This window comes from Monodon monoceros, unplaced genomic scaffold (assembly GCF_005190385.1).
Source record: "Monodon monoceros isolate NGI ecotype Baffin Bay Population unplaced genomic scaffold, NGI_Narwhal_1 Super_Scaffold_18, whole genome shotgun sequence".
NCBI classification, from domain to species: Eukaryota; Metazoa; Chordata; class Mammalia; order Artiodactyla; family Monodontidae; genus Monodon; species Monodon monoceros.
In genome coordinates this window covers 148,467,109-148,479,659 of record NW_021703774.1, presented here as the reverse complement: position 1 = coordinate 148,479,659, position 12,551 = coordinate 148,467,109, and the positions used below count along the sequence as shown (strand labels likewise).

At 43.1% G+C, this 12,551-nt stretch overlaps 1 protein-coding gene across 1 annotated transcript in view; it reads left to right on the top strand.

Moving 5' to 3' along the window:
• SMAP2 (small ArfGAP2) overlaps positions 1-8,522 on the top strand; it is a 47,553-nt gene extending 39,031 nt beyond the window's left edge. Inside the window, exons 6-10 of the mRNA XM_029228384.1 lie at positions 911-992; positions 2,038-2,147; positions 3,184-3,349; positions 3,807-4,123; positions 7,167-8,522. Of these exons, the coding sequence (XP_029084217.1) occupies positions 911-992; positions 2,038-2,147; positions 3,184-3,349; positions 3,807-4,123; positions 7,167-7,292 (801 nt within the window). The 3' untranslated portion in view covers positions 7,293-8,522. The remainder of the gene's footprint in view (positions 1-910; positions 993-2,037; positions 2,148-3,183; positions 3,350-3,806; positions 4,124-7,166) is intronic.
• Positions 8,523-12,551: the final 4,029 nt, after the last annotated feature.

Below are 12,551 nucleotides of genomic sequence, written 5' to 3'. Positions count from 1 at the left end.
CACCCCCTGACACTTCTGCTGCTTTCTCATTGCCTTGTTGCTGCCTGATCTGCTCTGTAACACTTCTTTTGGGGTCCAGATGGGAGCTTAGGAAATGCATCTGTCCCATCTGAGCAAGAGGCACGTTTCATGGCAGAATGCCAAGGCTCTGTGACACCTTCTGAGCAGAGGCTACATTAGTCCTTCTCTCCTTAGACCTTCTTTACCTCGTTTTCCTGTTGTGGTTAAGGACAGTCCAGAAGCCAGGCTATCCTCATCCATTTTAAACCATCCCTTCTTGTATTCTTTCTCTGTCATATGGAAGTAGACACCTTTCTTTTCCCACAGGACATATTGTGGCAGTGGTAGTAGATGCTCCACTATAGGAGTTTAGATTCTTGGGAAAGAGGACTTTTTCCTATTTGCTTAAGGAAGAGTCTTTTATCATCATTCTGAATTGCACTGTCTGCAGAACACATTCCTTAGTGATACTGGCAGAGCGAATTAGGTAACCTTTAACTGAGCTCCTTTTCAGTATTAAAGGTTTTCTAATCACTGGGAGATGTGCTGGCTCTTGTACCATCGGACACCTGCCTTTATTCTTGGCTTTTCCTGGGACCAGAAACTGCTGGATACCCTGATCTGTTGGATACCCTGATCTGTGGTTGTCTTGGTTTCAGAAAGATCTGTCTCTTCAGAAAGCCAAATAAGCACAGATGACAGCTTTGTTTTTCACTTTAGCTTTGATTTCTGCACTGTGCCTCCTGACTTGGTTTTTTCACACGATACTTCCTGAGTTGTGTTTCTTTGGTAACTCTCTTTGAATAACAGCAACCATGCCACAAGAATCCCTGTGGCTTTACAGTAGAGAGGAGAATAGAAGGTTCAAAAACACCTGCTTATTTTTTTCTGTAACGTATTTTCACCTTAGCCACAGAAAAAAGAAGATCTACAGCTACCTCGGAAATGTTCCCCGAAATCCACAGCACCTGTCATGGATTTGTTGGGCCTTGGTAAGAGTTAGACTTTTCCACTCCCATAATCATACAAATTTTGATGAATTCTCTGTGATCCTGGGAAGATAGGTAGAGATGGGACTCTTCGGTTGGTGGCTTCATCACTAAGATTGTTCCCTCGTGTTCTTCCTGTTGTTTTACATCTGAGCAGTTGTTCTAAGAGGTGTTTCATTTTTCGCTGTACTGTGAAAAATGCACAGTGATAGAGTAGTGATTAAGTACAGTAGTGGTGGAGCATGGCCTTTGAAGCCAAAGTCCCAACTCTGCCACTTACTATCTATGTGACCTTGGGTAGCTTACTCAACCTCTAAACATTACTTTCCTAACCTATGTAGTGAGGATGATATGAGTCTACTTCAAAGATGATGTTGGAAGGGTTAAATGAGATAATGCCTCTAAAACTCTTAGCTCCTTGCCCAGCGCAAACTAAGCATTCATTAAACGTTAGCAAGTTTCACTAAACCAGCACCTGTGAGCCCTGCCCCCATCCCTCTCATTTTCCAGGTGCATCCTGTTTCTGAGATGGCCCATTACCTTGTGATCATGATTTTCCTCCAAACTTTTGAAACCCTGAGCTAGTGGTTCTACCCCTTTCAGAAATAAGAGCCTATTCTTACCTTTCACAGTACTGATGGCTATACTTTGTTTCAGTCCATTCCTGCTTATTTAGGTTATTGGCTACTTCGGCTTCTAATGTCTGTACTTTTCATTTCTCTCTGAAAATGAGTCCTACACAGCTTTGCTCCTCAAATAGCCCGAAAGGAGCCAGCCAGCCCCCTTGTGGTGGTGCTAACGTAGCCTTCAAGCCTGGGTTTCTGCTGTCCTTTGCCTGAAAGCTGGGCTACAGGCTTCTCCAGACTGTTCTGGGGAATGTGGGGTGAGGCCTCTTGTGAGATGCCCCATCCAAGCTGGGTGGTTCCAGAGCATAAATTTCTGGGTCCGTGATGGAGCATGTGGGCCTTCGCTGCTTTGTGTCTAGAATAGAAGGAAGGAATGGGCTTAATGAGCAGTGCTACGTTTTAACTTTGATCTGTCTTTCCAGATGCTCCTGTGTCCTGCTCCATTGCAAATAGTAAGACCAGTAATACCCTAGAGAAGGATTTAGATCTTTTGGCCTCTGTTCCATCTCCCTCTTCTTCAGTTTCCAGAAAGGTGAGTCTTGTGGGTGCCTCAGGATTAGAGAGCATTCTGGAAAGGGTGATTTTGATAACTTAATCATGGAACCAAGTCATGCTTCCTTGGTGGAATTGGACTTTGGTTTTCTTGATTCTTCCCTTAACGCTATCATCTCTGTTACAGCCTAAGGTTACTATTCATTCCATGTTGTCTCCTGCCCAAAAAGAGTGGGCCCTTTGAGTGGACTTCTGTTGAAGGTGTGTCAGGTTGTAAAGGCTGATCCTGTAGGTCAGCTCCTCAGCCTGAGTTATTGCCAGAGAGTTTGTAAGTAGGAAAGACTTGAAACCTTTAATGGCTACCGTTTGTGGAATACCTGCTGTGTACAACAGGCACAGTGCTAGGTGATTTTGTATCTCATTTTGTATATTTCATTTATGATTTAAAATACTCACCACAGGGCTTCCCTGGTGGCGCAGTGGTTGGAGTCCGCCTGCCGATGCAGGGGACACAGGTTCGTGCCCCGGTCCGGGAAGATCCCACATGCCGCGGAGCGGCTGGGCCCGTGAGCCATGGCCGCTGAGCCTGCGTGTCCGCAGCCTGTGCTCCGCAACGGGAGAGGCTACAGCGGTGAGAGGCCCGCGTACCGCAAAAAAAAAAAAAAAAAAAGACTAAAATACTCACCACAACCCTGCAAAATGGATCTTTTATAGATGAGGAAATGTTAGTTCAGAAAAGTTAATGTGACTAGCTTCTCGTTGCACAACTATTAAGTGGTGGCACTGGGATCTTAATTCAGTTCTCTCTGGATGCATCGGTTGTAGGTCATTTTTATTTGTTTATGTGTTAGTTTTCCACCAAATCACATTGTTTTGCTAAAGAACAAAGAATTATACCAGAGCTTAACTACCAGGTGTTTCCAGATATTTGTATGGTAAAAGTGTCAGGAAGCTATTAACTCGAGCCACGAATTCTTTTGCAAATGTTAGAAGCGGCAGAGAGATGCGGGAGGTCCTTACAGAGACCCCCCATGAAGACCATTCCAATCCCCACCCCCCTCCCTCTTTGCCCTAAGGTTGTAGGTTCCATGCCAACCGCGGGGAGTGCCGGCTCTGTTCCCGAAAACCTAAACCTGTTTCCAGAGCCAGGGAGCAAATCAGAAGAAACAGGCAAGAAGCAGCTCTCTAAAGACTCCATCCTTTCACTGTATGGATCCCAGACGCCTCAGATGCCTGCCCAAGGTAGAGTTCACGGGGGTCATGGCAATGTGCCGGACAGAGACGTGAGGCCTTACATGCAGGAATCATTTGTTGTGACAGGGGCAGTTGCTCTGGGGGCCAGGACATCACACTCCAAACAAACCTGAACATGACATTCCTTGTGAAGCTACCAAGTATCAGGAGATAGAGATTAACGTAACTCAGAGCCATACTTCTGTGGGGTCTGGCATCACAGCTCTGTGAAGTCTGACTCAGGGTCCGGATCTGGACCCTAAAGGGGAAGTGGCTGGGTCAGCAGCCTGCTGGAAGCCATAGCAAGTCTTGTAGGGGCTCTGTCTAACCGTTTTGCTGTGTAAAAGAGCATTCGGAGTTGAGTAATCCTGAGGAATTCTAGCTGGAAAGGAGCAGCCAGTGAGAGTTTGGACTCACCTTGTACGCATTCCTCTTTAACAGATCTGTATGTATGTTTTCTTGGCAGCAATGTTCATGGCTCCTGCTCAGATGGCATATCCCACAGCCTACCCCAGCTTCCCTGGGGTTACACCTCCTAACAGCCTAATGGGGAGCATGATGTCCCCACCAGTAGGCATGGTAGCTCAGCCAGGAGCTTCTGGTATGGTTGCCCCCATGGCCATGCCTGCAGGCTATATGGGTGGCATGCAGGCATCCATGATGGGTGTGCCAAACGGAATGATGACCACCCAGCAGGCCGGCTACATGGCAGGCATGGCAGCTATGCCCCAGACTATGTATGGGGTTCAGCCAGCTCAGCAGCTGCAGTGGAACCTTACTCAGGTAAGCTGCTCCATTTCACTCAGGACAAGAGTTTTGAGCCTCCCTCAAGTCTGTCTCACTTAGTGTCTCTCCCTTACCCTTTGAATCCTTACAGTGTAAATGAGATATTGCCAGAGACATTCTCGGGTTTGCTTCATTTATTTATTTTTTTAACAGAAAATCTGTCTAACCTCAGACTTTCTAAGGCATTTTGGGTTCCTGTAGAATAAGGGTAACTGCCTAATTCTAAAACTCTCCACACATTCATCAAAACAACCTATACAGAGAAACAATGAGTGCAGATAAAAGCACCCATAACTCACGACTACCGCATCTAATAGAATACTACAAACTTCAAATTACATGACAGTAGGCACATAAACACCGAAATCCAGCGGAGCCAGCATCACAGAGAGACCATGTGAAAAGAGGAGAGGGAGCAGGGGGCTAGAGGTGACAGAGCATAGATAAAATCACCCCCTAGAAAGAGAAGGCCCTGTCGTGATTAGAGACATGCTGAGAAGAGGTCTGAGACGTGGTGGAGTAGAACTCTGGTTACTTGGAGAATCAAAAACAAGGGACTTGAAATATATAGGTTTATGGGTGGTAGCTTTGGAAAAGCATTGTGTCTAGGAGAGATGGGGATGACCTAGAAGGAGGAGGTGCTCTTTGGAGACCTGGTGGCGAAGGGGAAGTAAGAAATGAGAAGTGGAAAAGAGAATCACAAAATCAGAAGGTCCACCATTCTCCTTCCCACCAAATAATCATTTCACTATACTAACAGAAGAGGGCGCTCTTGTACTAACAAATCTAGTAGTCTCCCCAGACCCTCTCACCTGTCTGTATTATTGCTGATTCAGAAAAATAGAGCACTACAAACTAAACAGAAAGTGGCAGATGACATTCGTACAAAACTACTATGAGAAGAAAATAGAAAATGAAAAATCAAAACATTTCAGGAAGTGGAAATTCTTCCCCAAAAGCAGTCACGAAGTAGAAGAAAACTGTTACACAATCCACCAATCTGAATTAAGTGTCCTATAACAAACACTTGCAGATAAGACAAAGCAGCCTGAATCAGAAATTTAAAAACTTACAAGCAAAATGGACAAAAAACTGGAAGTTGTGAAGTGAAAGTTTACTGAACACAGGAAACAAATTGAAAAATGACACAATTATCTTAGAAATAGACTGAATTACAAGTTAGTCAAAGGAGAATAGATTCAACTGAAAATATATTTGGCATTGAGGAAAGGCATGAAACAGCTCAGAGAAGAGAACTAAATATAGAGAGCTGTAATAAGAATCAGAGAGAAAGTAATGCAGAAATTAGGCAAAGAAGACCTAACATAAATATATTTGGAGACTCCCAAAGAAAAAGACAAAATAGTGGAACAGAATTAATATATTTAAAACTATAATACAAAACCATTTCTTAGAAATAAAAGACTTGAATATAATATTGAAAGAACCCACTGTGTATCTGGAAAAATTGACTCAGAATGGTCAACTCTAACATATCCCAGTAAACTTTTAGACTCTGTAGACAAGAAAAAAAAATCCATGAGTCCATAGTGATATTTTTTAAAAGTGGGTGTGGGATAGAAGGAGGGAAAGCCTTCTTTGCTGAAGAATGACAACTAATAATTGTAGAAAGAACAGGGTATTCACACATTCTCAAAGAAATACCCTTCAGATTACTTATTAAATACAGTGAAAGAACATATGATGGATACAACCTTAGATAAGTGATCAAACATAGAATTATCAACAGTGGGGCACATTAATTTCATGTGCTTCCTGGTATCTTATACTAAGAAGGACACATTATCACTTACATAGAAGTTTTGCCCAAAATATTTAACTTGGATCCAATCATAAGAAAACATGAGATAAATCTAAATTGAAGTATTTTCTGTAAAATAACCAAGCTGGACTCTTAAAACAGTGTCAGGGAAAAATGGCGGGGGAACTCTTCTAGATTACTGGAGACTAAAGAGATGTAAAATTGAAACGTAATGTATATTAGAATATAGTGTTAATATTAAACATCTTGGACATATTAGTTGTAATGTGGTTCTAGGAAAGTCTTCTTTCTTATGACTCCTGACTTATTAAGGGGTGAAATGTCACGATATGTGCAATTTTCAGTGCCCATCAAAAATTTTAAAAAGCTGACACATATGTATATATCAGAGAGAGAATAAGGCAAAAATGTTAACAATTGGTGAATTTAAGGAGCGATATATGGGTTTCATTGTACTATTCTTTCAACCTTTCTGTAAATTTGAAATTTTCTTTAAAAGCTGGCGGAAGAAAAATAGTTATACCTTCTCCTAAAGGAAAAGAACTTAAACAGAAAATGGACCAGTCTTGGGAAATTTAAGGCATTTTTCTTTGAGAAATAGCTTCTTCTGTTCACTGCCAGAGCCCAGGCTTTCAATTGAATTCATAAAGAGGCCCCAACCCCACCCAGGCCTGATGCCACCGACTCTTTTCTCCCAGCAATTTCCCTTCTCATACACTGAAGTCCTGAAGACATGTTGGTCTTTTTTTTTTTTTTTTTGCCTTCCTTTGTTCATTCTGAATCGTCCAGTTTCCTTTTCTTCTTCATCTTCTCTCTGCTGGAGCTCTTTCCCTGACACTGTCAGTAATGACTCTGCTGGAGATAAGACAGGAGCACCAGCGTGGAGGCTTCTCTTTATACTCTCAGGGTTGGCCACGGCCAGTTCACAACAGGCCCCTTCTTTTCAGGATGAGACATTGGAAAAGAAACAGAGACTAACCTCCCATGCCGCTTTTATGTTGACTCGCTCCAGGATTCCCCCTTCCCCTTACTGAGCACTAGTCTCAGACAACATCTCCCTTCTGGAAAGTCCTTCATCTTCGTGGTCTGGTATCCTCGGAATGATCCGAGAGGGTTCAGGGCAGTTATGTACCACGACAGAGCTCCCCTTTGTCTCACTCTCCCCTCCCCGCCGGCGGAAGGACTCCTTCCCTGCCTGTTGCTCTAATTGGCCACAGGCCCACAGCCTGGTCTGAGAGTCTCCTCTCTCCCTTTCAGATGACCCAGCAGATGGCTGGGATGAACTTCTGTGGCGCCAACGGCATGCTGAGCTATGGACAGTCCATGCACGGCGGGAACGGACAGGCAGCAAATCAGACTCTCAGCCCTCAGATGTGGAAATAAACACAGCGCACCTGGATGACTACCACTCCCCTCAGCCGCCTCTCTCCCCGTGTTTCCTCTTTCCCCAGCTGCTCCCCCACCCCCATCCCCTTTCCTACCTCTCTCTGTTTGGTTTAGAAACTGCTCAATCCATCACTTGGGACTTGGCATTCTGCCCAGCCCAGCCACGTCCCAAACACGCGGACCTCTCTGTTGTTTTCTGTCGTGCCTGTCCCCTAGCTCTCCTGACTCCCTCCCCAGCCTCAGCCCTGGTCCTCTCCTGGCACCAGCACCTTAGCAACTGTTGGCAGAAGGCACTTAGACTGCAGGATCAATGTGCACACCTTTGAGCACCTTTCCCACCAGGTGAAACCTCCTATCAGACTCAGAAAGGTCTGATAAGCTATTTCCATATGTTTAAATTTGGGGTGAAAACAGAGGCATCATGCTCCCCTGACTTATGGGAATGCAGAAAGTAATGAAATCAAATTAAATATTCCTTGGGTCTTAGAGAAGGTTGGCCCTAGCCCTGGCATGAGGCAAACGCCCTCCTACAAGGACGAGCAAAAATATGACTCTACCTTGCCCTGAATTGCTTTCTGGATCTGAGGCTTCAGGACTTGCTGCTTCGGCCAGGCTTTATTAACACCAAAGACTCTACGAAGGTTCCCCACAAAAACACACACCCATTTCCCTGCCTCCATACTGCCTTCAGTAGGATCTGAGTTTGTGGCTGGAGGACCAACCCCTCCCGTGGGAATGCAGAGCTTAACATGTGTACTGCTTGTGTGTGTGTGTGTGTGTGTGTGTGTGTGTGTGTGTGTGTGTGTGTGTGTGTGTGTGTTCCGCCTCCCACTCCCTCCCCATCTGCTCTGGGTATTTTTGGTTTTGTTTTTTTAGTTTTAGGTTTGCAACAGAGAGGAGTTAATGTATCAACAGCCTAAAACTGTTGCTAGTTTTTCTTTAGTTAAAAAAAGGTACAATCTCATTGGTAGCTCCCGTCCTCCTTTCCCCTCTCCGCCCTGCCAGTCTCTCTCTCCTGCCGGTGTGTCCAGGCTGCTCTGTGTCCCCACCTGTCCAGGTGTATGAGGCAGACTGCCTGGGCAGCTTTCCTCTTAGTCATCGTTCACCCCACTTGAAAATTAAAACAAGAAAACTTTGCTTAAAAGATTTCATCTTTGGGAACCACAACTCCTGGTTGCCTTTCTCCTGTGTATGTGTAAATTCCTTAATAAATATTGCAGGGAAGGACCGCTCGCTTGCTCTCACTGTGTCCCTCTTGGAGGAGGGTGAGTTCCACGCAGGTTTTCTGCTTTCCAGGGGCAGTTGCCTCACTTTCCGTAGTTTTAAAAACTATTACATTTAGGATGGATAAGCAACAAGGTCCTACTGCACAGAGAACTATATCCGATCTCCTGGGATAAACCATAATGGAAAAGAATATAAAAAAAGAATGTATATATGTATATAACTGAGTCACTTTGCTATACAGCAGAGATTAGCACAACATTGTAAGTCAACTGTGTTTCCATTAAAAAACAAAAAACTTCGTACAGAACATACCCAGGGGCCAGGCCCAGGCCCAGGCCCAGGCAGTCAGAAAGGGGGCCTTTCTCCAGGGGTGTCTAGAGTTGTGAGGGAGGGAACTCTGGATTTCTGTACCTGCTGGAGTCCCAGAACATCAGAACTAGAAGCACTCCCCCCCAACCCCCCAGCCAATAAAAAGCTGAGCCCACACCCACCCTTCCTTGGAGTACACCTTTTGAATACTTCCAGGTGTAAGTGATAGGATAGCACAGTGGCTAAGAAAGTCAGCTCTGGATCAGACTGCCAGTGTTCATATCCCTTCTTACTCTGTGACCTGGGCAAGCTACTCAGCCCCTGGGTCTCAGTGTAAAATGGGACTCATGGTAATACTTAAAGTAAAATGAAGCAATTCCTGTGGTGCATTTAGCACACAGGGCACTTTGCACTCAAATGTTGGCAAATATTATGTGCCTTTATGTGTTAGGTATTAATTCATTCAACAAATATTTAACAAGTGCTTACAATGTGCCAAGCACTGTCTTAGGCTCTGGAATGAAGCACTGAATCAAAACTCCCTGATCTCATGGGGTAGAGTGGTAGGAGAGATGGACAATAAACAAGTAAATAAATTATTTAATTTCAGGTAGTAATAATACAAGGTAAGACAAGTTTAGAGGGTGGGTATGGGACCGTTTGGATGGAACAGTCAGAAGGAGGTTACATTGGAACTGAGACCTGAATAAGGAGCCAGTCGTGTGGAGATCTGGAAAAAAATGAGAGCAAAGGTAGGCGTCTGCGTTGGAAATCCTTCGGTGGAGGTATTGGTTTGGGAGTCATCAGGGTGTGGATGGTATGTAAAGCCATGAGACCAGATGAAATCGCCTAAGGAGAGAGCATAAAGAGAAGAGGACTGAGCCTTGGGGGCCATCAGCTTTTAGAATTTGGGAAGAAGAGATAAGAAAAAAATGAATCTGACGTAGTCCCTGCTCTCAAGAAGCTTACAGAATCATGGGGCAACAGACTTAGAATCTCTTTTACATGTTTTATGGGAGCTAGGAAGGTCAGGGAAGCCTTCCTAAGGTCAGAGGCATTTGAGCTGAGTCCTGGGGGCCAGGGAGGAGTTAACCATTGGGTGAGGTGGGGGTGAGGAGAAGAGTCATCCAGACAGTACCATGTGAAGGAAGAGACAGAAACCTGCAAGAGCACAGAACATTCCAGGAAGCACAAGCAGTTCTGTTTCTAAGATCTGATGTGTGTCAAGGTGTGGTGAGAGGTGAGACTCAAGTGGGTTTGGGCCAGATCACGGGGGGCTTCCTTCACCCTAGGAAGGAGTTTAGCCTAAACCATTGTAAGCAGTGGAGTGACATGGTCAGATCTGAGTACCAGGCGGCTCACTCTTGGATTGCTGACAACAGTGTGTTTGAGAGAACAAGACCAGGTCTAGGGAACCAGAGCAGGGCAAGAGCTGAATGAGAGCCTTGGTAGTGGAGGTGGGGAGACTGGAGCTGCTTGGAGGAGCATTTCACGAACAGCTTATGAGGCACATGGGGTGCTAAAAGGTGTAACACAAAAATGCTAAAATAAGTTTGGAAAAGACTGCATGTTGTATCACTTCTTGTACTGACAGATCTAGAATATAATATCCAAAAAAAAAAAAAAAGGAATTCTCTGGCAGCCCAATGGTTAGGACTCGGTGCTTTCACTGCACCTGGTTGTCCTGGGTCTATCCGTGGTCGGGGAACTAAGATCCTGCAAGCTGTGCAGCGCGCACCAAATCAAACCAAAACAAAAACAAATAGTAATGGCTCCAAAAAGTCCTGTGGTAAAACTATTTAAAACAATTAATAGACTATATTTTTTAGAGTGGTTTTAGGTTCACAATGAAATTGAGCAGAAAGTACAGAGAGTTCCCATATACCCCTGTCCCCCACCTAGCCTGCTCCGCTTTTGACATCCTGCACCAGAGCTGTACATTTATTACAAACAATCCTACACCAACAGATCATTATCATAATTTACATTATGGTTCATTTTGGTGTTGTATATTCTATGGGTTTTGACAAAAGTACAATGACATGTATTCACCATTATAGTATAATACAGAATAGTTTCACCGTCTTGAAAACCCTCTGTGCTCTGCATATCCATCCCTTGCTCTCACATAACTCCTGGAAACTAATGATTTTTTTTTTTTTTTACTGTCTCCATAGTTTTGCCTTTTCCAGAATGTCATAGAGCTGGAATCATACAGTTTGTAACCTTTTCAGATTGACTTCTTTTACTTAGTAATATGCATTTTTGTCTTTTCATGGCTTGTTAGCTCATTTCTTTTTAGTGCTGAATAGTATTTCAGAGCCTGAATGTGCCACAGTTTATTTTATCTATTCACTTACTGAAGGACATCTTGGTTGCTTCCAAGTTTTGGCAATTATAAATAAAGTTGCTATAAATATCTGTGTGCAGGTTTTTGTGTAGACATAAATTTCCAATCCATTTGAGTTATTACCAAGGAGCATGATCATATGATAAGAGTATATTTAGTTTTGTAAGAAATTGCCAAGTGTCTTCCAAAGTGGCTGAACCATTTTGCATTCCTACCAGTGATGAATGAGAGTTCCTATTGCTCCACATCCTTGCTAGCATTTGGTGTTGTCAGTGTTTTTGGATTTAGGCCATTCTAATAGGTGTGTAGTAGTACCTCACTGCTGTTTTAATTTGCAGTCACCTAATATGTAGTGCTGAATATCTTTTCAAATGTTTGTTTGCCATCTGTATACTTTGATTAGATTAAATTTAAGAACTGTTTATCAAAAGATTCCATTAACAGAGTAGAAAGGCTTACCACAGAGTAAGGGAAAATATTTGAAACACATGATAAAGGGCTTGTATTCAGAATATATGAAGAACTGCAAAACGAGAAAAAGACAGGCAAGCTAATGGAAAAACACAATGTGGACCTGACTAGGCACTTCAAGAGGCTACCCAAATGACTACCAAACATATGAAGAGATGCCCAATCTCATTAGTAATTGGGGAAATACAGATAAAAACCACAATGAGACGTCACTAAACACCTACCAGAATGGCTAAAATGAAAAAAGATAATCCAAGTGTTGGCAAATATGTGGAGCAATGGGAACACACAACTGGTAGGAGCGTAAATTGATACAACTACTTTGGAAAATGGTTTAGTATTATCTACTAATGTTGCTACATAGATATACCTATAATTCAGTAATTCTGCTCCTAGGTATACACCAAATAGAAATGCATGTACGTGAGCATAAGAATGTTCATCATTATTCATGATATCGCCAAACCAGAGACAATCCAGATGTCCATCAGCAGAAAAATGGGTAAAGAAATTGTAGTATATTTATGTAATAGAATACTAAACAGCAATGGAAATTGCCAAACCAGAGTTATATACAACCACATAGAGAAATCTCACAAACTTAATGTTGAAAACATTTTTCACTGTGTCATTTGAAAGTATGTTGCAGACATAGTGATACTTCACCATTAAATATTTGAGCATGCACCTTCTAAGAGTGATATATTCTTCTGTATAACCACCATACCATTTTCATACCAATGAAGATTAACAATAATTCAATACCACCTAAAATTCTGTCCATTTTTAATTTTTGCCAGTTATCCCAAGAATGTCTTCTGTTCCTTTTTTTTTTAAACCCAGATCAAATTTAGGTTTATGCATTGCATTTGGTTATTATGTCTATTCAATTTCTTTTC